Source organism: Crassostrea angulata, chromosome 7 (genome assembly GCF_025612915.1).
Source record: "Crassostrea angulata isolate pt1a10 chromosome 7, ASM2561291v2, whole genome shotgun sequence".
Taxonomy (NCBI): Eukaryota; Metazoa; Mollusca; class Bivalvia; order Ostreida; family Ostreidae; genus Magallana; species Magallana angulata.
In genome coordinates, this window is record NC_069117.1 from 52752954 (window position 1) to 52780203 (window position 27250).

The 27250-nt window shown below is 33.2% G+C and overlaps 1 protein-coding gene across 4 annotated transcripts in view; it reads right to left on the reverse strand.

Moving 5' to 3' along the window:
- The window catches only part of LOC128156661 (neurobeachin-like), an 87476-nt gene that overhangs the window by 2524 nt on the left and 57702 nt on the right, over nt 1-27250 (reverse strand). For 2 of the 4 annotated variants that reach the window (XM_052818886.1, XM_052818883.1), the window contains 15 exons: nt 11671-11788; nt 10212-10314; nt 9542-9657; nt 8743-8855; nt 8358-8498; nt 5437-5556; nt 5085-5237; nt 4750-4822; nt 4516-4610; nt 4237-4326; nt 3956-3997; nt 2081-2258; nt 1779-1859; nt 1217-1372; nt 360-527 (listed from right to left, as the gene is read on the reverse strand). In XM_052818886.1, the coding sequence (XP_052674846.1) occupies nt 360-527; nt 1217-1372; nt 1779-1859; nt 2081-2258; nt 3956-3997; nt 4237-4326; nt 4516-4610; nt 4750-4822; nt 5085-5237; nt 5437-5556; nt 8358-8498; nt 8743-8855; nt 9542-9657; nt 10212-10314; nt 11671-11788 (1747 nt within the window). The remainder of the gene's footprint in view (nt 1-359; nt 528-1216; nt 1373-1778; nt 1860-2080; nt 2259-3955; nt 3998-4236; nt 4327-4515; nt 4611-4749; nt 4823-5084; nt 5238-5436; nt 5557-8357; nt 8499-8742; nt 8856-9541; nt 9658-10211; nt 10315-11670; nt 11789-27250) is intronic. The other 2 variants (XM_052818884.1, XM_052818885.1) reach the window with 2 other exon arrangements.

Here is a 27250-nt window from a genome sequence, read left to right on the forward strand (position 1 = left end):
GTTAAACAATACTTATTTCACTGTTTTCAAGTTACCTAATAAATGTACTGTAGTTTCATAAATGTTCATGGGCATCACTTTTAGTAGATTTAAAGGATAGGTATATTCATAGTTAATGGTTATATCAATGCAAGACATTTTTAAAAAGTGCAATCTGTGGCACATTTTATTTCATGAATCAACTCAACAACAAAATCTAAGAAATTTGGTATTCAATGAATATTCATACAAACAAAATCTGCTCTTATAATTGTGTGAATGCATTAACATAAGCCTGCAAACACTCTAAATGTTCCATACACCAGAGGAAAAACAGTTCATGAACCAGAAATTCCACAAGATGTAGTAGATCCACTTACTTCCATTGTCGCCTATGATGGCCTGGTTCCTGGAGGTGAACATCCAGACCATGGCGGTACAGTCCTTGGACCCGGTCACAATGTAACAGTCCTGATTCAGGTTACACTCGGAGCGCGTGATACAGGTCACCACATCAAAGTGGCCATTCACCACCTGAAGGATCTTCCCTATTAAAAGAGAAGTTGCACTGACTTTAGAAAGTGAAAAAAAACCCAAATATTTGAATTTCTATTTACCGTAGTTACACTAATCAGCCAATAACAATTCTAATTACAGTAAAACTCTTCTGAATACAAACATAGAGCAAAATCTTGGATATAGCAAAGTTTTTTGGTGTCCCTAGCAAAACTCTGAACAAATTCTTGTAAATTTTTACAATTAAAATGAACTCAGTTATCACAAATTACAGATATAGTAAACTGAATCTGAGCCCTGAAGAGGCAAAAATAACAAAATTTACATCTTTTATAGTGAACTTAATTGTTAAAAGGTAGAAATAGCATCTAACCAAATCTTAATGAATATATTTTCACAAATTTTTTCAAGTCCCAGGTCAATTATTTTAGGTTACCCGTTATCTAAAAATTTACTTTTATTTGATGCCTAAATACATGTAGTGGTCATGTGGAAGGAAACATGTAAATAACGAATTCGCTATGCTAATTATTATGAATTTGTGATACAGTTACAACAAATTATGGATAAAGCAATGTAAATCCAATGGTCTCTAGGAATTTGTTATAACCAAGTTTTAATGTAGTGTATATCTGATCATTTTACCAAGAAGCGTCTAGCCAAGAATAATGGTGTTTTGACTCATATACTACTAGACCTCTGGGTCTTTCCATATACTAACCAGACTCGGAACTGAATATTCTGAAGCTCTTGTCCCAGAATCCACAAGCAAAGATGAAGCGGTTGTCTGCTGAAGTGACAAAGCTCTGGTGGGTAGGTTTTATTCTCTCGTCAAAGTTGTCCCCTAGGGATCTTCTCTGAAGGCCAGTGTTGGTTACTAGTTATAAAAATCAATCACATTAATAACTGAAACATTACTGTAAACTCTCATTGCCTCTTGGTGTTCAAATTTGCTTTTTGGTAAAATATTTGTGCTTAGATTGAACAAAATAATGACCATTAAAGATACTTAGTTAAAAGTACTAGTATACTGATCAAATGTATAGATTACAACAAAAGATACAACTGTATATGGCACAACTTGTTTGAGATTCACTTTTTAAAAAAAAAATGCTGATGAAAAAATAGAATTAAAGTGTCATTCAAAAGTCATACATGCTTTTAAAAACAGAATATAAAGAATAGAACTAAAACTGGTTATCCAATGTTTAAGTCAATCACTGAATGATGCCTCATATTCCTGTATTTCTGATGATTGACACAACTGCAGCTGTGTTCCTTACCTAACAACTGGTCCATAGCCAGTGGTAGGTTTATCTGTGGATCTGGTTTGTCAGAAGAGAAACTTGTAGGAGGCCCTTGTTCTGTAACATTCCATTTTATCAGAAAGCTGTTATATTTAATTCAATGCAAAAACACATACAATGCACAGCAGATGAAATTCATGCGATTAAGAAGAAAATACAAATCAAGATGAAGAAACATGCTTTAATTAAGTTCAACAGCCAAACCATATCAGAATCTGGTTACCCTGGAGAGCACAGGTCAATGACCTTGATTAAATAGGTCAAGGACAGTGACTTACGTTGGTATGTGGTGTTCCATTTGTTGACAGCAAAGTTGTGGTTACATGTGATGGTTGTGACCGCGGGGTTGGGAACGGCAGGGTGGGTGTTGGCGGCGATGTGAATGACCGGGGAGTTGGACAGGAACTTCATGATCATACACACATCATCCTGGACTGTCGAAAACATCATCGGAGTCTGCAATGCAATTCCTTCATGACAGTGAAGCTGTTTTATTACAATAAAATTTTCAGTTCAGATAAAGAAAATGTTAAGACTACTAATTGATAAATTTAATCATGTGCATGCTTGAACATTCTCTATGATATGGATTTCAGTTGTGTTACTTCAGGTGATGTTTTTTTCAGTGGAATTTTTGCTTATCAATGCTTTTATGTGAAGAAAACTCCAGTCATGTGGCATGTAAAGGCTTCATTTTTATCTATCACATGTATTTACTCATCATATTCTGCAAACAAAACATCTGCAATTTGGATGACATTCATTCATCTTAATATTCACCCATACATGTAATTGGTTCATGTATGTGCAAATATTCAAACTGTAGCATAGGTTCTTCAGATATGATATCTGAGAAAAACACTTCCACAACCAAATTTAATACATACAATTTCTTCAATTTTGTATCAAACATGATTTGTCATTGTGACTTAAATAATAAATTGAACAACAATTTTTAAAATTTCATTCTTCAATTTTAAATGTTAATGTTAACAATGCTTAGGAAATTTTAATGGTCAGCCAAAATTTGAAAATCAGTTGTATTAAGCAAGATTCACTGTTACACAGCTTAATTTTTACATAAGTATTGTGAGCAGTGTATCTCATTTATAAATAGACAAATGCCTCTCAAATTTTGGTTCACTATTAGAAATACCTTAAATAGGTAAACATTGTAAACACGAAAATTGGAAAACCAATTTTTTTAAATGAATTTGAAAAATTTCAGCTCAAATCATGAACATGCTCCATTAAAAGCCAATACGTGAAATTATAGTGTGTATAAAGCAGTAAAATTTTATTCAACATATTCAACTGATAACAAAAATAATGAGGAATTTAAAACAAATTGACTTAACCCTATGATTATTGATAAGTTTAGTGTATGTATTTGCTAGTATATGAATAATTCATGGCAATGATAAATATATTTCCCGACACCAAATGTAAAATGACTGTATCAAAAACACAGCCCTCATTTACAAAAGCGAGTACATGTATACATGAAAATCTTTCACACCATCACCCTTAGCAAAATTTAATCAAAACCATGAAGTTGTCCTACAAAATCATGCGGTTTAAGATAAAGATTACGAATTTTCAAAACACCTTGTGAAGATATACAGGTAAAAGATGTTCTAGGAAATCTACAAAGATTAACAAAACTAAAATTGGGTAAATTTCATTTAAATTTGCTTCTAATGATAAAAATGTTTTTGAATGTACAATTTTATTAGCTAAATATCTTATTTTATAAATCCTCTGATGTATAAGGTGTTATCTATGTCAATATGACTCTTTTAAGAGAAATAGAAACGGTTTACAAAATGGGTAGCTCCTTAAAATCTTGAAAAAAACTGTTGCTTTACAGGCTTCAAATTATCATATGAAGTGGTAAAAACTAGATTCTTTTGTATGTCTTAACATAAAATATGACAGCATTAGTAGATAGGCTCCTCTTTACTTAGTCGTATGAAATTTAAATTATATCGGCATTTGTAAATGTTACATTAAATTCCTTCACTGATGTAGAATACTTTTAGGTTAGATAAACTTGATGCAAAGTCAAAAAATATTGTCAAAATATACTGTTGTTACTACCACCAGCATTTATCAATATTAATATAAACTACATTATATATCATAAGGTTAACCTTTCTCCCTCTGAGTTTATTCTCCTGATATCGCTCAGACATCTGAAAATTTAGCACATTAGTAGTTAAACCCAACAATCAGGTATCAACACAGTTACAGCATCAGCTTCCGATTATATAACAATGATGATGAAAAGCTTGTCCCCACAAATCACACGTTATTCACTTTGCAAGTGCAGCAATTTATCACAGAGAGAGTATCATGTATTGTGCAGTCAGTACATGTATTAGAAACAAGGACAATTGGTCAGTATCACAGTGAGGGTGTCCCTCAGACTTACCAAGTGCATCAGAGAACTGCGGGGAGGGTGGGGCTCAGCCAGGAGCTGGGTGGGGGTCTGTCCAAAACTCTTAATCTGGTTCTCTATGGCCTGTCAGTCAATAAAATATCATATTATATTATAACATTATAAAACTGTTTTGTTTCTATTAACATGTAACTGCAGAAATGCTTGTGTCACTTCTAATATATAAATGATAATTTACGTAAAATAAGGTGTTTATTTGTCATTTCCTGACCCTGTGTTCATTTATTAATGCATGGCTTCTATGTACATTACCTCTTTCATGACTAGGTCAGTCATACTCTCCAGATTCACACTGCCTTCGTAGGTCAGGTAATAGAAGACATTGGTGGACCTCACTGCTTCTGGACCTACAAAATATACCCTCACTCTATTTATATACTACAGCTACCTCTCAACTACAAAAGCTGAGATTTAACTAAACAAAATTGTATATTTACTTTATCTTTTGGTGAAAAACAATAAGCTTATCGAAGAGTTTCAGCCTACCTCTTTGTTTGTAGCCAAATATCAGATCAATCCAATGATGAAGTTGACAAGACACAAATTCAGATTCTAAGGCCTGGAAAAAAAACCACAAGTTTTAAATCCAAATAATAAAGTTTTAAAACACATTCAGAGAAAAAGACTATAATATTAATATGTTAACACAAGTATAATATTACCAGCATGATTTAAACCCTAAAATTTAAGAATAATACTACTTCAATTTTTCTTGAATCGTGTGCAACTAATATAGTGGACTATTGAAATTAGTAGAGCTCTTGCCCAGCTGAAATTAAAGATTTTTTCTGCAAAGACTGTAAAATGAAAGGATGCTTAACCATTCTGTTTATTCGGACAAAATCATCAGGGTTCTTGGCCCATGGTGGCATCTCCACATCACCAACTTCTCCGCCATCTTCTTGCTTTCCAAACTTGTATCTATTTTGATTGATGAACATTTCTGGGAGAAAGTAGAACTCAGGGATCAACTCCTGCAAGATAAGATAGAACCAAGAGTTATTCTTCTTGTGGTGTCCAACGGATTTGTTAACTGTTTTCGAGATATCAGTCTTCTCCCTTTGCATGTATACTAATATGTTTCCTTTTTGACAAACTACAGACTTGTCAATATATTTAACAAATTTAGAGTAGTTTAGAGCTTTAACAATGCTTTTTAGAGATATAAACTACCTTCACATCAGAAGTGTCTCTCTGACAATTCTTCCAAGACTGAGCTATAGAGCTGAAGGTTCTGTTGGCGTGGTCAAATTTGCCACCTTGAAGGTTCAAAAACATTGTAGAAAATGGCTCCTGCAAAAAAAAAAAAAAATTCAATAAATTGTTAATAAAGGTAATTAAAAAAACTAAGCGTAAGAATCAGTTTTTCCTCTGTATTTTGGACTTAATTATAAATCATGTCAATACATTAGAAAATCAACAATTACATTACTGGTAATTCAAAGTTTGCTGTTTATTTCTTTGCATAAAATTGTCAGCAAAACTTAGGTTTGTTAAAAATATGATGATTCTTTGATTAACAGTCAATCAGGGTTCATTGAGCCCAGCATCATTACTTTTTCAACAATTTTTAATCTCTTTACAGGTGCTTTCATGTTAACCTAAAATTAAGGATATGTAACAAAAGAAATCTAATAAATTCATATAAAAAGTAAATACATATTTTAGCTTTTAGAATTAATTTTTTTTTTGCATAAAATAAAGAATAAAACAAGCACAAAGAATTTATTCATTCATAAAGCAAGTACCGGGTATTAGGAAAATCATAATTTTTCTTGTTTTTTTCTCCCTCTTTACTTCTGCTTATAAAGTAACACATTTTCAGATTTTAAGTACATATGTACCATAGAACAAAATTCAGGCACTTAACATGCAAATTTAGTCCTTTTTATGGAAATTTTTACCATAAGTATGTATTTTCAAGAACATTTTTAATGACTATGTCAAAATTTAAGCACTTTCATTCATTTGTATGAACCTCTGTCAGAAAGTTTTCATTTCTTTAGCAGAAGCACGACAAAGCCATTAGACATCAGAAATAACAAACTGAGAAGTACCTCTTTTATATTCCGTTTCATAATGAGCACTTTTACAAAAACTTTCTAATAAACCTATCTTAGTAGAGTATTATATATATATATCTTGGGTACCCAAATTCATAGGTAATGACTCCTGTAAGATTTAATCACTAACAAGGTCTATTGAGTACTGTTGTTTCATCAATATTCGTTGAATACCAATTTTCGTGGATTTCGTTGTAAAGTTGATCCACGAAATTTAATGTTCATTGAAGTGCAATATCTATTAACATTTTGTATTGATAGGGTCATTGGCCACGAATTTACATATCCTTGAAACTGTGATTTTCACTTTATCCACGAAAATCAGGGTTCAACACTAACTTTTTTATGCATTAGTTCAGCCGGACTAGTGCCTGTTTATTTTAACTAGTCCGCAGGCAATTTTATTTGTCCGTCAAAAATAAATTAAAATGCATTACCGTGTTTGCCTTATATAAAACTCACTTTTTAAAAAGAATTTGTAAGAAAGGGGTGGGTAATATATATATACCATAACGTTTTTCTTATAGGTGTTGCACTGGTTTAGTTGTATTCTTACATAACAATGAGCTGCGTATTTACTATCTCCGTGTACATGGTGTATGCCCCCATTACAGATGTTATAAATATATCTGTGCAATAGATCCGGGCTATAAGCTACCTTGTTCTTTTCATTCTCTACGTTCTTTAAAAATCTGTTTAAAATCATAAGCGATCTATGACAAATGATTTGAACACAATTCATTTAAATTAAACAACTCACAGAAGATTCATTTCAAATTTTTTGTTAAACACATAAGCGTCCCTATCAAATCCGTTGTGAAAACGTGCGCTTGTCACCTATTTTCTCCGATATCCCCTTCGGGCAAAGAAATAATCAAGCCACCCATAATATCCTGCATACCTTTGTTGTTTTCGCTCAGTTACTTAATGATCACTGCAATGTATTATGTGCTAGATAATAAAAATATAGTCAGGGTTTTCCAGTAAAATGTCCACAATCGCAAATCGTTAATTCACACAATTTTTTAAGCAAAACTTTTTATTAGTCCGACCGGACTGACTAGACAGAAATTTTGTTAGTCCGCATGAAAATCTATTAGTCTGTGACTAACGGACTAAGGTTAGTGTCGAACCCTGAAAATTGATACCCTTGAATATTAATGAAACCACAGTATATCAAATCTTTTCTTAATTCAATTCAATTCTTTATTTACTCAAGACCAGTTCACTGGTATTTGAGGTTCAAAATCAGTATATACAAATGTACACAAACACAGTCAAGGATCACATGTACAGTAGGAGTAATAATGACGAAAAGAGGTTAAAATTACAATTCAATAGGTTGTTAAAGTTGATTTCTGGAAGAACAGACTTTGAAAATTTTCTTAATAAATATTGACAAGTTTTTTAGTTTTTCTTTATTAAAAGTATTCATGAGCTGAAACCAACAGATTAGAAATTCAAGGCCAGAAAAATCACATGGGGCCAGTAAATTGAAAATCACATACAAAAGGCCTAAATATTTCTTTTCTCAAAACAAATTTCTCATTATGAAATACAAAGTGTAGAAAAACACTTTCGATTATTTCAAAAACAAACCATAAATAACAATATTTTAAAAGAAAACTTTTTCTTTCATTTGTTTTTCCTTTATTTTTTTTCCGGATGTCTCTTTTTATTGGTCTTCATATAAGTGTTGTACATAAAAGTTATGATACCCGGTAATTACCATCAAAGATGATCTCCAAGGTCTTTAGAATTAGTTTTACAACCAGTAAGAGCCAGTAAATAGCCAACTTAAAACTCATATGAGCCAATTCAAAGCCAACTTAAACCATATAAGCCAATTTTAAGCCAACTTACCACTCTTATGCGCCAGTTCAGAGTTGACTTACCACTCTCATGAACCAGTTCAGGTGACTAACCATTCTTACAAACGAGTTCAGGTGACTTAATACTCTTATGAGCCAGTTCAGTTTAAAGTTGACTTTATTAATACCACTTTTATGAACCAGTTCTGAGTTGACTTACCACTCTTATGAGCCAGTTCAGAGTAAAAGCTGCCGTTGAATAATGAGTGCCATAATGGAATGGTGGTATTTGATCATGCTCCCATGAGTTATAACGCTCCTGAAAAAATTCTCTTCTTGTGGGGTTCAGAGCACCTATAGGCTGGAACAAAATTAACAAAAAAATGTTTCAGAAATCCAGAGTTCATCATTGATTTTCTTAGCAAACGATTCAATTTGATTTTGTAATAACAATCAATTTCTGATGCCAGCAATAAATGTATATTCTATTTATTTCTCTTACATTCACCAGTTAGTTCTCAATATTGTGACCTTTAATGAAACCTCACAAGTTTCCTCTATATTTCTTTGATGGCAAAGGATAGAGCCTACAAAACTTGACTTACTTTTGACAGATCTCTAAAATTGCTTGGTTGTTTAAGGTCTAACTCATCCGTATCATAGTTGACGATCACCCAGGGATACACTGGGTACTGATTCAAATCATTATATGTACGACCTGCAATGGAAGATACCACTACTTATTTATCCCTTCCAAAGTAAGGTAAAGTCATGATGCATAAAGTTAAATCCCTCAGAAACTTTTCGTCATAAAAATTTTCACAGAAAAAGATAGGTTAATAAGTCTAAAACCCTGAAAAACATTTTGTGCACAATAAATGTAGTTTTTTTTGTGTAGGTGAAACTGTAGCTCTATCATCAGTCAGCCAAAATTGCCCATAGAGCTTCAGTTCTGTAACTAGGACTGATGCAAACATGTTTATACAGATAAAATTATCAAAATGTGGATTTAAGGTTTATCATTTCAAACAAAATATTTAAAATTATGGACATCTTTTGATTCAAATGTTGTGCTCAAATTTAGATATGTAAATTGCTTAAAACAAAGCTCTTTCAATTTGGTAGGAAAGTATCACATTTGTTATTCTATCAACTTTTGAAGACGAAAGATTCATTCCCAAATTCATTAGTTTGGTGAAATTCACATTCACTCCAATACATCAGAAAAATACAGAGAGAAATGGCATCAAGTAGTTTTAAAAACTGCTTGATAAACTTGATATTTCAAAGAGCTACTAAAATGTCTGTATCATGGATTGATACAGTTTACTTTCTGTATTTAATAATCAAATAGAGAAGAAATTCAGTTGTTGAAATATGATGTCATTTGCAATCAGACAGGACCTGCTATGGTGTTGAGGTACATCAGATAGTCAAAGTTGGAGATTTCCCTCCTCTGCCATTTCTGGGTCATGCCAGACAGTCTGAACAGTTGTTTTCCTGAAGCCATTGACATTCTCCTGCAATTGTATGGAAAATTGTGAGCTCGAGTTTCTTCCATTACTAAATGCAAAGGCACATGACAATATGTGTTCCTCTCATAACAAAATATATACCCCCTACCCAATAATACTGTATTATAAGGCAGTCGGTATATTTTTTTACTATAGGAAACATACATAACATCAGATGCATGTGACTTAATCATAGGAATTGCTACCATGTAATATTACTTGATTTTGTCAGCATTTTATTCATATGTTATTATCCAATCCCAAGTGCCACACACAAGGGGCAAATAAAACTAGATATATTAAAAATGGTTAACAGTTGATGGTACATGTACAAATTGTATTTAAAAGTTGACTTCAGACAAATATACCATTTTTCAATGCCAGTGGATCAAAATAACAGAGGGCAAATTTAACTATCGTAGATACACTATAAATCTAACATAACATTTTCATCTGAAGTGAATTTTCATGTCTGTCAAATGAAATGTAAAATGTTGTCTAGCATGAGAAAACCACATTTAATTTTAGCACAAACCAATGGTTGGCTTGAAAATTTTTACCTAGATTGCGTCAAGCCATACTTGACTCCCACTCCGACTCGCGGCAGCGCATTGACAACTCGTTTGACCGTGGCATGATCAGGAAAGGCAAACATAACAGCAGCTGAAATAAAAAATTGTTAAAAGTTCTGTAACACATAGTATTGTTGGCAATTCTATCTCTCTTTCTGTAAGGACAAACCTGCAGTGTTCATTTTTTGGTTTTAAATTTGTGTTTAATAGAACTCATTTGTAATTCTGGTCATTCATCAATATCATTCATTGTACAAGACTACAGCATTATTTTATTAGACGGAAATGTTGGATATATTGTGAACTTGTTGAATATTACAGTATCTTGCAACATTTTAATGCAGGCATAATGAAAGGCAAAATCCGCAAGGGTGTCCTTGGAAAACCTTAATAACAATTTACTTTTCAATTCTAAAAACTTATAATAAGTGTAAGTTTTGTGTTTTTATCAATTACGTCAATAGGACAAAAGCAAAGTGAACTTTTAAAGTGTTCTGAATCTGTAAGTGCAGCAATCTGACAGCTGTTTGACCTTGCAGGTCCTTTAACTAACCCGTTCTTCTATAATTTCATAAAAAATAATTTTCTCTTCTGGCGACAACTAGCTTTAAGGCTTGTACCTTTGCAATTCATGCAGCATATTTGAATTTCATTTGCATACCACTGCCATAACTACAGTAATTTACGCCTAATGTCATCATTTTCTCTGGCGAACGTTGACTTTTCATAAAATCGGTTACTTGTTCCATATGACATACCAAAAACACTACCAGACATTTAGCATACACTCTGCAATTAAAATTTCTGAAGTAAACAGAAGATCAAAGAACCTCGGAGAACTGGGACGTCGACAAGAATAAGTTACGATTTGATTGACAGAAGTATTATGAATCGTTGACGTGGAACCACATCTCGCAGAGTTCCACCACCGCCTGATGTCTCGTATCACGCGCATTACCGCTAGGCTAATTGTTGTCCGATAGAAATATCCTTATTAAAAGTGCTTAACAATTAGCGCCGTAAGCACGGGCAAATTAATATTTACCGCTGGAGAAAAATATGGATTGGGTGGAGGATTGGAAGGCAACATAAAACCCTTTTTTAATTTATATGTAGATCTGATTTCTGAACAAATTAACACATTATATGTTATCATATATAGGGAAATATTCATCCCTGTTTTATTTTTGCCCCTTTTGCCCTCATTGTCAGTGGGGAAATTTAAGTCTTGGTGAATTCCAATGTCTTAAATTATCTCTCTTTTAACACAACATTGCCTGGGCAAATATAAGATTGAGCAAAATGGTTTGCAAGTGTAAAAGGGTGAAAATAAAACAGGGCGATAAATAACTCTCTATACAGTACATTGTAGACAACCAGTGGTTTTGATTTGCCCACAACTAACCTTTATGTAACATTTTCCTGTTTTTCATTTTACCATACTTACTTCTGTTAGCCATAAAGATTTCAATTGCAACATTTTGCAGGAGATATAGGCGGGAGAAAATTGCCCGAATTTCATTGAAGTGCCATTTTCCATGAATATGTTCCACATAGGCCAACACCTAAACAAAAGAAAAGTCTCCATTAGATCTGAGCCTCAACGTCGCATAAATAATTACTATGCAAAGAGTGAAGGATTTTGTAATTTTATTAACATAATTCGCAACATAAATTATTCAAATCGTGACTCAAAAGTGACTTTTATCATATCTTTAGCATTTTAAGTAAGAACTTATGTCTGCGAGAGTATATATGCATGAAATTTGAATATAAATGTAGAACAGGAAATTATTGTAAAGTACACAAAAGATGTTAATTATAGCTACATTTGGTTCATTATACACCCGTGAATAAAAACAATAGGAGGCCTCTGTTTGTCTGATCTTCACTGAGGTTTACTCTCTCACTGTGGATCAATCAAACAAGCCCACATAAATGGTTTGTACAAGACATTAAACACATTTCATACAGCAATATAACAATCTGGAAACAAAACACACTCATTAATTAAAAGATGCAACAAATCATTATCAATATCAACATTTCTTAATGAATTCAATCCGTAACTTTTTGTTAAAGTTGGAAGTTTTGAATACAGGAAGGAATCTTTTTCATTTAAATTTGAAATAATCAATCTCCATACATTACTCTGTCAGAAGTTGGTGGCCAAGCTCATCTGAAAATAGAAGAAGATCAAAGGTGTGAGTATAGAGATGTCAGCAATCCATTCATCTTACAGAATACAGAAGTTGTGTAAATCTACAAGACAAGGTAACCTCTATTATCATACATGTCTACATACAATCTTTCTTCAGGGTGTACATAATTTATGTACATTTATTAACCGTTTAACACTTATATCCTTTTAAGTTACATACTGCCTAATATTCTTCATTTTAATAGAAGCATATTCCCCCAATTCTATAAATGCACAACCAAAAGAAGTAAAAGAAGTGAAATTTCATCCATCACTGGAAAAGGCTACAAATCAAATTACAATCACACCATCTGAGTAGCAGGCCCTCTAATGAGATCAGTTTCACATGAGTTGGATTCACTTAGGAATAACAGAGCACTGATTAACTCTCAGCCCCTAATTGTCCTTCAATGACTTCGGTGATCAAGTCATGAGAGACCAACACTGCGCCACTTAATCAAATAATACCTGAATAATGTAATAGCTGCATGATTTGGTTCTGGACATCTCCAGTGGAATTAATGGATGAGGAACAAGGTCTAATGGCTGCCCTCATCAGGATGAAGTGGCTGTGTGCTCTAATCAAATATTTAGGTTTGTGCAGGAGAGGGAGGCAGTGTGACATGCTGTGTGGTTTCAGGCTCGGATTCAGGACAGCCTCTTCAAAATCAGACATGCCGAAGCCTTCAACCAGGTCTAAAAAAAATAAATGAAATACCGGTATTAACAACATAAGTAACAAATGAGATGACAAAAAAATCAAACATTTTTATTTCTGCTCCTATCATCTCTCAATGTCTTAAATTTGCACCAATATCATTTATCAAGGAATTCAATTACAAGACCCTCTGTACAAGACAACAGTAATTACCATATCAATCACCAGGCCTACACTATGTTAACAATGAAATACCTCCACACCAAACACCTTTGATATTGCAAATTATTAGAAGTTTCACTTCCACATGCAAAAACCAAAAGGCATTTGGCTCTTAAATGGGATTTAACACATCATTAGTAATTGTCATTCTAGGATTTCACTTAAAAATCAAATCTCTCTACCATGTCTTATCGAGCCTGAGTGTCCCTTGCCAGTTTAAGTTCCTGACAAAGCAACACAAAAGCCTTCCTTCATTACATGCAGAGAGCAAATAAACAAAGAAACCGAATCCCAGAGCTGTGGAAGCTCCCTGAAGAATGCCATGAAAATGGCACCAAATTTGCACCTTTACAACAAGCAAGAGGAAAATAAATTCTTCTGCCTCCGAAACTGCAGACATAAAAATCAATAGCACCGACTCAGGAGAATCATAACTCAAGACAGAATCTAATTATCTCACTCCAAAATGCCAGTACCAAGCAGAAAGTCCCAAGTCTTAACAAGATTTGACACCCAACTATGAAAGGCACAAAACACCTCTTTTCCTAGCTTTTAGATAGAAAATGGATGTAACTAAATTACTCTTTATTTTGAAATGGCAGAAAATGGTTTTTACTGTTTGTAAAATACAAAAGCTTAGAACAACTCAAAAATGATAGTGATCAATCAAATTTGGTTTTTATTCTTTCAGATATGCAGATATTTTCAGACATTTCAAGATTCCATAAACTAAAAGAACACAATAATAATAGAAATTCTACCTAATAGTGATCAGAAGTTATTTAAAAAACCTCACAGTTTCACTTTACTAGCAAGTCCTCACTATGATTTGTTTTAACCAAAAAGTTATCTAAAAATCTTTATTTTATAAAATACCGGTAAGCACTTTTCCCTCCAATTAAATTTTTTTCAATCTTCAATAAGAAAAATCGAGTTTCTCTTTTATTACTTTTTTTAAATGAAGGAAAAATTATAAATTACAAAGCGCACTTAGTCATAAATGATTAACAATAATGGTTTACTGTTCATTTATGTTAATAACAAATATGAATAGTGTAAGCATTAATTCATATTGCAATGTGTAAAGGAAGCAAAAAGTTTCCTCTTTCCTTAACTAGTAGCATTAGACAATTAAGTTACTTCCTTTAATTCAAAACAAATTGAAAATCCTCTTTCCTTTTAGTTTTAATCAGAAAGAAAAATAAGCTACACATAAATAAATAATTCTTTTCTTAAAATCATTTTGTCGTAACAAATTATATTATATTATTATGGAAAAAATGTGTACCGGTATTTTTTTTTATCCTCCTCTATTATTTAAAATATTATTAACTCAGTCATATTTTAAAAGGATCAGCATTAAGTTCACATTAATTTATTTATTATTGAGCCAGACAGTAAATAGACCTTTTAAAATAAAATATTTATCATTAAATGATATTACAAGCTTATCTACATCTCTACCCAAAAGCCATAAGCAGAAAACATTCAGTGTATAGTTGCTCTGTAAATAAATTTTTGGTTTTTTTTTTCATTTGCAATCCCAACATATAACCTGAAACAATTATTCATAAAATTATTAACAAGAAGAATTTTATGTTGAACTAATTACCCCATTGAATACAACTTTTAAATTTATCACACATGCAGTGACATGCTCATATCCAATGAACCTAACTCTGTCACCCACACGCTCTTTGATATGCCAAGGAATAACATAAAATTGATAAAAAAGTTTAAACCTAAAGTGCATCTAGGCAAAGTTTTAATTAATAAATATGATTTATACAACTTAAAAGTATTTGATTTCAATGAAATTTGAAATGAAATTATCATCAGAATAAAAATTGTTGAGCCCTTGTAACAACAACCATAATGACCTTATCTTAATGTATATGGATGCTGTAGATATATACCCTTACATATTTTGAATATTTTACATCTATAATGAATACAATAATGAACATATCATTAATTGATTACAATTTTTATAAATCTTTAGCATTTTCTATATAGCGATATGTTGTGTGACTATACCGCCAGTACAGGAAAAATCACAGCATGAGCAATTTGACGTTATCTCCAAGTGCAGTGCAACGGTAAAGTCGACTGAAAAAAAAAGTATTGTTATCCTAAATCAAAAATGTATTGGATCTGAATTCGCTCATCCTGACGTCTCTAAGAATAACTGACAACTGCAAATGACCGAAGGGGTGCACGTCAAAGATATCAACATTATTGTGGCAGTGCACCCAAGAAAAGCTTGCCAATTTCACACTACTAATGGTAAATAATATAAAGAATATAAATCAAGAAAAATCACATCAAGTTTACCACCAGGGCAAGAGCTCTGACATGTCTACTTCATAATATTACATTCATTTAAAAAAATCATGTCGATTTTTCTGCACAAGTGTTAATGAAAAGGTCGAAATAATATGCATCTCAGATATTGTGTATAAACAAAGTGCTTCTGTCTCCAAAAAGATTTATTTTATTCAAAGAAAAACATGGCCTCATTCCTCGAACTTTTTACTTTCTATTCCTATCATCCAGGCAAGTGCAAACAAAGTGCTCTTTTTCTGAAAACGTCATCCGAGATGAACAAAAAATGAATCCCATTAGGTAGGTAAAATAGATAAACCATTCAGGCATTTAACCACCATATTGGATTCATACCACCAAACTAGGGTTTGTGTCCAATCTGATGATGCTCAATATGTATAGCAAAGATTGTAATGTACAAGCTATTATCTATGTATAATCCACATATATGATTCCGTTATCTTCAGCTACCAGCTTTGTTAAAAACATAAAATATATCATAAAAGTGTATTATAGCAAATAATCATCAAAGCAGAGACATATATAACAATTATTTATGTCTCTGGTCAAAGCAGCTGAGAGTATGAGGAGGTAACCGGGAACAGGTGTTTGTTTCACCAAAGAAGTGTATAATATTGAAAGATCAATAAAAAATATTATTTAGCATAGTCCCCAAAACTTCTATTACCATTCTAATCATGCAATCTGCATAATTATATTACAGCAAAATGTCGACTTTCATCCGGCCGGAAGAGAAATTCTAACAACGCCACCTACACGATAACACCGATCCCGATGTAAAATAATGCCTGTGCGAAAAATGTTTCCAAAACGTTGAAAGCGCTTTATATCTTGGGTTCGATTTTTCGAAAAGGTAGAACACACAAACAACTTGATAACAAAAATGAAGAACCCCCCCCCCCAACATATTCTAGTGTTCAAATCATTTTCAAATCGTTTCGAGTACTAACTTAAAAGTAAAATATATTATTAAAATTAAAAAAAAATGTTAATGCATCAAATCAACCAAAAATACCAATACAGGCTGTTGCAAGGATAAATTTACAGTTTTATTAATGTATTTTTTTCAAACAATCATGTCCATTACAACAGTTGCGAATATGGTGATACCTATTTTCATCAAAAGAAACTTCTGAAGTTACTATATGTATTACTTTTTTATATCTTGTGCATGAGCTAGTTATAAAAAGGGAAAATATAAAAGATGCTGTTTTTACTTTCCGACAAACTGGTCTTGCCTAATGTCAATACTAATACCCAGTGTCCTGGCGGTTCTTCAAGGCCGGGGGTCCTCAGAACTATTTTATCGCCTCATATAGTAGCAATTCGTCGGACACTATGTCCGTAATTTATTGTACTTCCTATGCCATTTGTATGTCGTTGCCACGCTTAGTTTTCTCCCCTGTTCTGATTACAGGTGTGATTTATAGAACACCAGGTGTGTTTTAGTATTGACAGGACACGGGACACGTTTGAACTCTTTGATCTTGACCGCCGGAGCCGACCGCTGGAAATGTTTCACTATTTAACGTGTAGCCATGTGTATTGCGTAGAAAAATCAGTTGTTATAGATAAAATTAATTTATTTGATTAAGATAAATGAAATGTACCAGATGGCCAGAAAAGGTGATATTCGATTATAAAATATACCCGCTGTTACCCAGCAGTGTATGAAGCATTGATTTTTGGAAATAATTCGCTATATGAAGACTGTCATTGCTAATACCACCATAATGGGAAACCTAACGCCGCTTGAAAATTGAAATAATATTCCTTGCAAGGTGCATGATCGAATTTGCTATCCACCATCACATAAATCATATTAAGCAAACCACACCAAAGCAAGAAGAATGCATCAAAGATGGAAATGCAAATATTGACATATCTAAATGACAGACAAATTAGCATACTGCCGAGTTTTCAGATACAATACACGTAAATACTATAGACGGTCCGGAGACTGGGCATTATGAAGTGATATGCCAGATACCATTTGTGGGGCAAGGGAAGAAATCTAATAACTTATCTATAAATATAAAGCATAAAAAAGTTCTACGAAATTTACAGACTGGAACCGAAAGAACCTCATTTACATGCTTGGGTTATAAGTATATCTACATTCTTTTGCCAAAGATGACCTTATTTCGTGTCAAAAATTCAACCCTTCAGCTTAATTTAGGTCAGCTTCCCCCTTTTTAAACTACCCAAAGTAATATGTGTCGTATGTGGGATACAAGGATTCGATATGGCATCATTACAGCAGAGAGTTGGTAATGAGGCCATTTAAACTATCCGATTCCAGAAATCCAAAACCAGACTCTCAGTTTTCTGTAGAGATAAGAAATGACAGTCTAACAATTGAATTATTTTCTTATACCCCGGCACAACAAAACTTTTATATCATGATTCCCTTACTGAAGAAAAAGAAAAACCCACAAGATTAATATGAGTTTTCGATTCATTTTCAAACATAAATCGAGCAAATACGTGTATGTAAAAATGGTTTCTTTCAATAATTTAGCGTACTATAATACATCTAAGGTTTTGAAAAAATCATACAGACAAACCCAACAGTAGTGTGATTAATACTTATATTTACATATCGTGTCGAATTTTTTTTTAAGTCGTTTAAATAATATTTGGTTTTGGCATAAGTCGATTTATAAAAGGACGACGAAGGAAATAATGTTATCCCGATTAAAAAAAACCCCAAAATAATAAATTTCGGAAATAAACAAAAAATGTTAATTTCGCATTATAATTACTCATATATACATTAGAGACATCATTTTGTAGGAGAAACTCATGGTAAATCAAATAAAAGAAAATTTTGTTCATCCATCAAAGATCACATAAATCAATTGTTAGTGAACTAGTTATTGTACATAGATAATTGATTTTATATAACTACGTTCCATTTCAATCTCGACCTTATTTTATTTTATAGTAATAAAATTTCTTAGTATATTCATACACAAATAAGGTCAGTATGATTCTATACATAAGTGTCCATAAGCATCACTGTCAAAGAAGTTAAAAGAAAATAAAAACCAACAGAGTTCATTCTGGCATCACCAAAGAAACAATTAAAGGGATGTCCATAGCTTCGTTTGTTCTTGTTATAGGGGGCTTTGGCAAAAACTGACCAGATAGCAATTTGCCAAGTAATTAAGGGGCCTTGTTAACACGTCATAACCTTCTTTATACTGGAGAAACTTATCAAAGAGAAGATTGTTACAGAGATTACAATCAAAGAGTTGCAGGACTCATTCCTAGACATGGAACAAGCCATCCGTAGCTGACCAAATTCTGGGTTTTCTCCGATGGAAGCTGTTCGGATCTAATTGGTTATAATGGCCCCTGAATCATAAAGCTATTGCTTGGGGGATCATAGGAGGGGATCAGTTTCAAATAAATTTTCTCTGTGATGAAGACAAATTTCTAATTACGACGTTGCTCAATTAAGCATCTGGTAATTCGCAAGAGAAAATAAACATTGTTAATATGACGAATTAAGGGAAACAAATATTGGACATTCACAAGCGTTTGTTTTCCTCAGAGATTACATGTATCGCTGGCCACGGAGAACAAACCATTGTCCGCATATTGTCACACGCAATTTCGTCTTAAGAAAATAAAAAAAAGATTAATAAACATCATTTCATATTACGACATTATTTTTGAGATGAACAACCCTATAATTTGGCAGTTACAACTGCTGGAATGATTGGAAAAAAAATTAACATTAAGTGTATATAATTGATTAATTATTGTGTTTTATAAGACGAAGACATGGAGATACGAAGTAGATTTGAAATGAAAGTCAAGGAAACCCGCGGAGAGGGACGTTTTTGGGCCAACTCTTAGGACGTTAATGTGGGTCCCGGTGCCAGGCACGACCGGCCCGATAAATCAGCCTGGCACTTCCGTCACTCAGTTTCAGTGTTACAAAACCTCGTCACATTAACGGCCTAAAAATTAAAACTACAAATTTATGGAAATAATACACCGTTTTAAGCAGGTACCCTATTAATAAAACCAAAAGTTTCGCGTATTAATGAGAATTAAACATGGTTTATACGGTGTCTTGGTTATAGCAGACACAAAGAATAGAAAATGTCAAGAGATACTTAAAAGTAAAATGTGAAGATGAAAAGACAGGCATCAAATTTTCAATAAATGTTTTTACATCTGCAAATATCTGCAAGCTAATTAAAAACAATATTTTTTTTTTATTGTTTTCAGTTCCTAAATTTAAATTATGTTCATTACGATTGATCACAGATTATTTATATCTACCAGTAGTACTTCAGAAAAATTCAAGTTATGATCAGTGGCGTTTCAAGTGCTCACATTCTTGCAAGGATGACCGAGAAAACGAACCGAACAAACAGTTCTCTAAATCCAATTCTATTAGTGTCAATTCCAAAAACCCGTGAAGCTGTCCTTCAAATTTATGCATGGTCAAAAATATACGCTTTTTAAGACTTTCTCAGACAAGATGCCACAGAAATGTAAAGATTAGACATGATGAGAGCGTTATCTCGCCTGCCATCCTACTTCAAGGAAATCGAACCCGACATTATTTCTACAGTATGGTCACACTAATAGGCGTTATCAGCAAAAATGTCCCCGTTCAAATTCTATAAATGCAGATTTACAGACTAGCTATTCGGGGAGATGAGCGAGCGATTATAAAGATGAGGATTGGTCACAGGTTCAATATTAGTAATATCCCTGATAAATATTTGCTCCGATCCCACTGGAACTTGATTAACAGACATAATGGTAAGACGATTAGTAAACATCAGCGGTAACGTTTGAAGCTACATGGTTACCCCTGGGGCCGATTACCCCGTACAAGGAGGGAACCGATACAATCTGTGCCCCCACAGCGAATCCCCTCGCCTACGACTCTGTAAACATATTTATTTCCAATACATCACATTGAAAATACGAATCCGTGATTATCGTCTACAGCGGGTAATTGGAGAGGCAATGATCATCGTCCCGGTATAATATCACAGGCGGAGAAATCTGGGAAATTATTATATCTGTGTGTATCAGTAGTACGCCAGTACATACCAACGTTACACACAGAAAGGAAGCTTGTGTGAAACAGCAGAATTATATCAAACAAGGGACAAGTTATCTAAATATTTATTGCAAAATAAATAAATTCTAGATAAATAAATAAACAAATAAATAATGTTCTCAAACAAATAAGACCATTTTTTTTTTAAATTTGCAACAATCTCGTGGCTACTGTCCACTACATAATTTAACATTTTGTAGAAATTTTAAGGACAACACAACAGTTGGTTTTTTGTTTTTTGGGTTTTTTGGGTTTTTTTTTTTTACAAAAAGAAGTATGGCTTTTCGTTTCTATTTCGTCTATTACTTTTTTTAAATATCATCCGTGCATTTAAAATCATAGGTTATTTTCCCCCCTCTTTTATGCAAATTTTAATAGAAAATGATTTTAAAAAAGTCCCCGTGAATCTAATATCAATATAACCATTAGCGTCATTCGACACTTTCCGTTAGTAAATCTTTACACAGCTATCATAACACAGACTGACAGACGGTGCAATACCGCACTCAGTGTAAGAATGTGACATTGATTAAAACCTGCACAGAAATAATTGCTACATGGTAGAGTCCTTTGCCCTATCCATCTTAGTCCTCAAAATGTTTATTTGTGCGATACTTGTTGCCTTATCACTGGACTGACACAGATGAGCTACGATCAGTCGGCCTAAGACATGGCAGCCAGCTAAGTACGACACTCCATTGCTGGACATCGCCCTGTGATATTAACGACCGCTAAGTCCTCATTTGACGTCGGCTGATTGTCAGACGACAGGTGGACACGCGGACAAATATCGCCAAAAAAAACCCCGCCAAATCTGTAACAAGTCCCGAACCGCTCTATGTACAACTTAAAATTAATGGTGATAAATTAATCAGACGCAAACTATCGGTATTTTTAGATGAAAATATTTCTGTAATTAAATGATATCTTTCAATATTTTTCATAACATTAAAATACGACTAAAAGTGTGCTCAAATAAATATTTAAACATGTACATGTAGTATGAATCGTAAAATAAAAGGGAAAGCTTTTCATAAAATTAAGAAGTTAAAAGTAAATGAATAATTTGAGAGCTCAAAATGCTGACATAAGAGCATGATAATGAATTCATTTCAAAAGGAATTTCACACCGCAAAATACTGCCGATTTCAATAAAAAAAATCTAAATTAAAATATATTACTTCGGTATTTAATAGATAAACCTGAATAATAAGTTTAATTCATAATTTATCCTTGAAATTTATATTTTACCTAGCTTACTTATTTCGCCCTAAAAAAATTGATAAATAAATGTGATATTTAAAAGTTTTGACAAAATATGAACAAAGAACATTAAAACATTTATTTTAATTTATTTATTCATTTATATTTTTTATAGGATAGAAAAGAGCGGGATAATCATAATGGTGGAATCCCCCGGCAAGTTCCTACAAATTCCTGACTACTGAACGCGACACTTTGTTTGCATACTTCTTCCGATTAAGAGAGCATGTAGAAACAAAATGTTATTCTTAAACAAATGGAAGCAATTTCTGCGAGGCCTACTGTAGCGGAGTTTGGTGGGGAGAGGCGATTAAGAAGCCGACATTCTGTCATTCCAATATTCACATCAATCTCTCTCTCATCTGTGTTGCTTTTAAATACCCTAGACACTGTATCATTATTTTTCTAACTCACACGAGAGAAAATTTATTTAACGCTTAAAGTACTCAATTTTTGTTGATGGTAACTTAAGATTTTGATAACTATAAATATGTAAACCGCATTTCTAGTTGGTTGGAAACATTTGCATACATAAGGACTGTTTATTTTATTTTTATATGAGATTTTCTATATTATAGTATAATTAATATAAAAGGTCATCAGCACAGAAGAATACAAATATTCCTTTATTTTGAATTCATTAAATAAGATTGATAATAATTATTTCAATTTAAATATATGAATAAATTATATGTACAAGAGGAAATACTAAAACTTTTAGTGTAAATGAACTGAGGAAATGTTATTTATTAAATATAATATTAGAATAAATTTTCTAATCTTATTAGATCTTTCCAATTCTTACTGGTGTTTTTCTTTTGATATTTATATCACAAAGAAAACCTTGCTTAAAAATCATATTTAATCTCCTTTCTTGCAAATTGAAATAATTTTATATAAAATAATTAATGAAATGATTTTTCATGCATATAAAAAAAACCCACACATTAACGTTTTTGAGAGGGAATTTACTTGAATTACTTTGCAAATGCCTTCAAGGGGCAATTCAACATTTTAAAATAATAAACAAATGATAAAATGATTTTTCGAAATAAATCACAAATTCAAATATAATTTTTCCAACCAAAATTTTAATGCATTAATAAAAGAAAGGGTTTATGAATTTGAAAAGGAAACATGCAGGAGGGAAAAACAAAGATTTAATATTCCAATGATAAGAGCTGAAGAATTGCAGTAACAACACAGAATCCATTACACAGAAACTCCATGTGTGGCTGGAATTATTGGGGGGAGATAGATAGGGAGTAAATAACCCGGATATAAAACTGTCGACATAAAGCGGTCTGTTTTCTGTTGATAATTACCACCGGTCCCCGGCATTCTATACACTGCATGTAAAACCTGCCCTCGTCGCACCGGGGAGGGGTTCAATGCAGTGACAGTAAGAGAGCCGGGGGCCCTGACCTATCGCCCCGGGGGGCTGGAACTGATCACAGTGACCGTGGTATCTCAGTCACTGCCAGGATTATGTAACAGTCTCAAGTACTTCGACGTACGCCCTGATTCTGTCGTAGAATTTACAGCAAAATTAAATAGTGCATTTTGGTGGGATAAAAACAAATGTTCTCATCCAAAAATAAAGGAAAACTTCAACGCAAAATTTGTACAGTTTTGTTGTTAAGTTCTTTGAAACTACCATGTGAAAGAGTATTTCAAAGTCTGTAGGAATTAATATTTCACGTTTGCTAAAGCAATTGTTGGAGAGAGAGAGAGAGAGAGAGAGAGAGAGAGAGAGAGAGAGAGAGAGAGAGAGAGAGAGAGAGAGAGAACCGCAAAAGGTTGGAAGGGGCTGGATATGGCCTCAATTAACAAGTTTTTTTTTATATTTTGCCAGGCACACTCCATTACTATATAAATAAATCTTACCCTTAAGTAGGGAAACGATTAGTCAACCCCAAAAAACTCGGAGTTATCTGCAGGACCAGTGTTAATTTATATCCAAGGGTGTCCGAATGATCTGTTCTATTCCGATCGTTAGGAAATCAATGGACCGACAAACGATTATAGTCCCCTTAAACGTTATCTGATGTAAGTCAAAATACGTCTTATCAAATTCAATATCTTTAACATGGAAAAGCATGTTGGCTATAAATGTGCCACGCTGGTCCCGGGGGCAGGAGTTTAGAATGACATTTCTGGTTAATCCTGATTAACTGAATTAATTCATCGCTGTTTAGTTTTATGCATATTTAATTTGTTTATTTATGATCTTGAAATAATGTTGAGTTGACATTTCTTGTCTCCTGGACACAAAAGCAACATATTGCTAATTGATAAACAGCAATATTTTATTTTGAGGCATTAATTTCGTCGATAATGGAGAAAAGTAACATTGCTAAGATGACGAAATTAATTTCTGTAAAAGAAATAACAACCAGAGATATAATACTTAAATAATGATAAATTTGTGAAAAGGTGATTTTCTTATACCTAATGTGTTTAATTTTGCTTGTAATAAAACATATCTTTAGCCATCTGTCCGAAACCCTTACATTTGCTACACTTTCAATATTCTTGTACCAGAGGGAAAAATATATACACGAACAATGGTTTCAAATTAAAAGATAACTATTTTGAAAATAAACATATCATTAAAAGGATTCCGGCAAAAAGGCGAAATGATAAGATCAGTGGTGTCGCCAAAGCATAAATAACTTCTGTGTTCCTCTCCCCAATAAACCGTCCGCAGCAATCGGCTTATCAAGAAGTGAAACCAGTTATAGGCTTATGGCAAATACAATCTTTATTTCAGCGTAAAAACTTCTCAAAAATTCCCTGTACCCAACCAACAATGAAATAAGAATAGAGCCACAATTCTGCCGCTGGATGTGGATGAAATGGCAGTTTCTAAAATATCAAGTGAAAATTTCAACTTATTCTTTGAAATAGTACATTTTTTTATCAAATTTATTTACTTTGTGTGTTTTAAAAATAAAAAAAAAATAAAACTTGAGCAAAATTCTCATTTATTTATTCACTGAAACTAAATTTCGCATCGAGCATAACTTTCGGAACGTTTATAAATAAATTCTGTACATTCTAATTAATTTTTTCTTCGCTTTTCTTTAGAGTGCACCGAGTATTTCAAATTGAAAGGGTTTGAACAGAATTGCAGAAAAGACTGACACTCAAATAAATTACAATTATTTTTGCTTGAGATCTTCGCCAGTGACTTATAGTGGGCAGTCCAGAGAGATGTACACTGACATATGACTGCTCTCCCAGCCTCTCATTAAGGATGCGCGTGTTCTCTTTTGATAAATAGTCAGACTCTTTATACATCACTTCACGTCAGCTACTTTCCCGCCAAATAAAAAATCGCATCAATTTTCAACTTTCAAACCCGATGATAATTCATAGCATGCTTTGTAGTTTTCTATCAATCAAACACGTCCGTAAATTTTTCTGTCCATTGTTAGTTCTAATTATTCTTCTAAGACATGAAACTTGTAGTTCCCATGGAGACTCATCAAAACCCTACAAATGTCTGTTTCTTGCCCCTTATGGCCGAAGGATGTGTAATGTGACCCAGGCTTTCCCGAGGATCAGTAACACCTGAAAACTGTGACTGTCAATGTACATTGTAATCGTCTCTCAAGAACTACAACCAAATACCCAGAAACTCACTGCTTATACTTAATTCACGTATAATAATAGATCTTCATTAATAAATTAAATATTATTTATTCATTCATTACTTTTTCATTTACACGGATAAATATCAACGATTTTGTAATTCTATTGCATATAGGCCTATACTGCAAAGTTAAAATTAAATCTAGATACAAAATACAATGATATACCAAAAAATAGGGAAATAAATAATGAAGACGTTTTGTGCGAAAGCAAACATTCTACTTCTGTACTGATGCCACATGGAAGAGTTTTATTGTTACAATGGCTACTGTGGGACCATTGCTCTACTGAAACAGCTGAGAACTGTAGGATTGCCAACTGTACTCTCCAAGAACTTCAGGATCAATTACCCAAAACTTGGAGGAGGAATGCTGGCGGTATTGTTACTGATTCTGTTTGTTTCTGATTACACAGATAAATGCTACACACGTGATCAGCTAGCAAACCATTTTTCTCAGATTCCAGCACTGAATATTCATAATTCACCTTATAGATAATACTATCATCCTATTCAGAGGTTCACCATCAATCACATAACAGTTTATAATTAGACATTTTTATATGGATTACTAAACAGTAACCATTTTTTTTCTGAGTTCAATCAAGCTTCGATTAAAATACAATGAAGCACGCTTAGTCAATGAAAAGATATAAATGATGGAAGACAAATTGGCTGCTGTCGCTTGGGCTGGACATGAAAGGGTTTTGTATTCCACTGGGCTAATGAAACGCAAAAATCTATTTTCCAGCAGTTGAGCACAAAACGAAGTACCCGAAACACGCACTTAATCAAAACATGAGGTCACGAAACAGATGAATAACCCAGATTGAAGTATTGTTTGCATAACCAAAATTAAAATTACTAATTGTGAGCCAAATTTGATTGTTTAGAAATGATCATTCTCATGATTAACACAAATTTAACATCATTTTAGCTATAAAATACGCCATGAGCTCACCGGAAACTGGAAAGAATCTTTTTTATGGTTGGTAAGTGCCTATGGCTGTAGATTTGCCGGATGAGAGGGGAACTGACGACCCTTAATGAATTAGACGAAATACCGGTCAGAGGTGACGTCATTTCTGACAATCTGCTAGACGTCGTCTGCTGACCCCAGACCCCCAAAGAAAAAAAGCTTCGCCATTTAAAAAAGTGTATAGTTTTTATTGTCTTGTCCTTTATCGTTCTTTTAAAAAATCCCATTTTGGGGGTCATCTCTTAAAATAAGGTAAAAAATAAGGAATATAAAACGTCCTTTATCAATGATATTTAGTGGAAAAATATGAAATGTGGGATGCACCTAGGACTGCTGACAGGTGATAAAAAATAGTTCAGCATAACCGACGGTATTTTCTAGTTACAAAGGTGGCTGTGAACAAAGGGGCCTCTCCGATAGTACGTAAATACAGAACCACACTCCGAAGATCAGTTCGGAACAGCCTCACGTGCTAGAAAACCCAGACTCGAGCCTCCACAAAAGGCTCGGGAAATATTTGCAGGAACAATCAAATTAGGAAGAAGAGGCAGGGACACCCGATATATTTCCCCGTCCCTGGAGACACGGTCTGATCTGTTCTGTGATTAT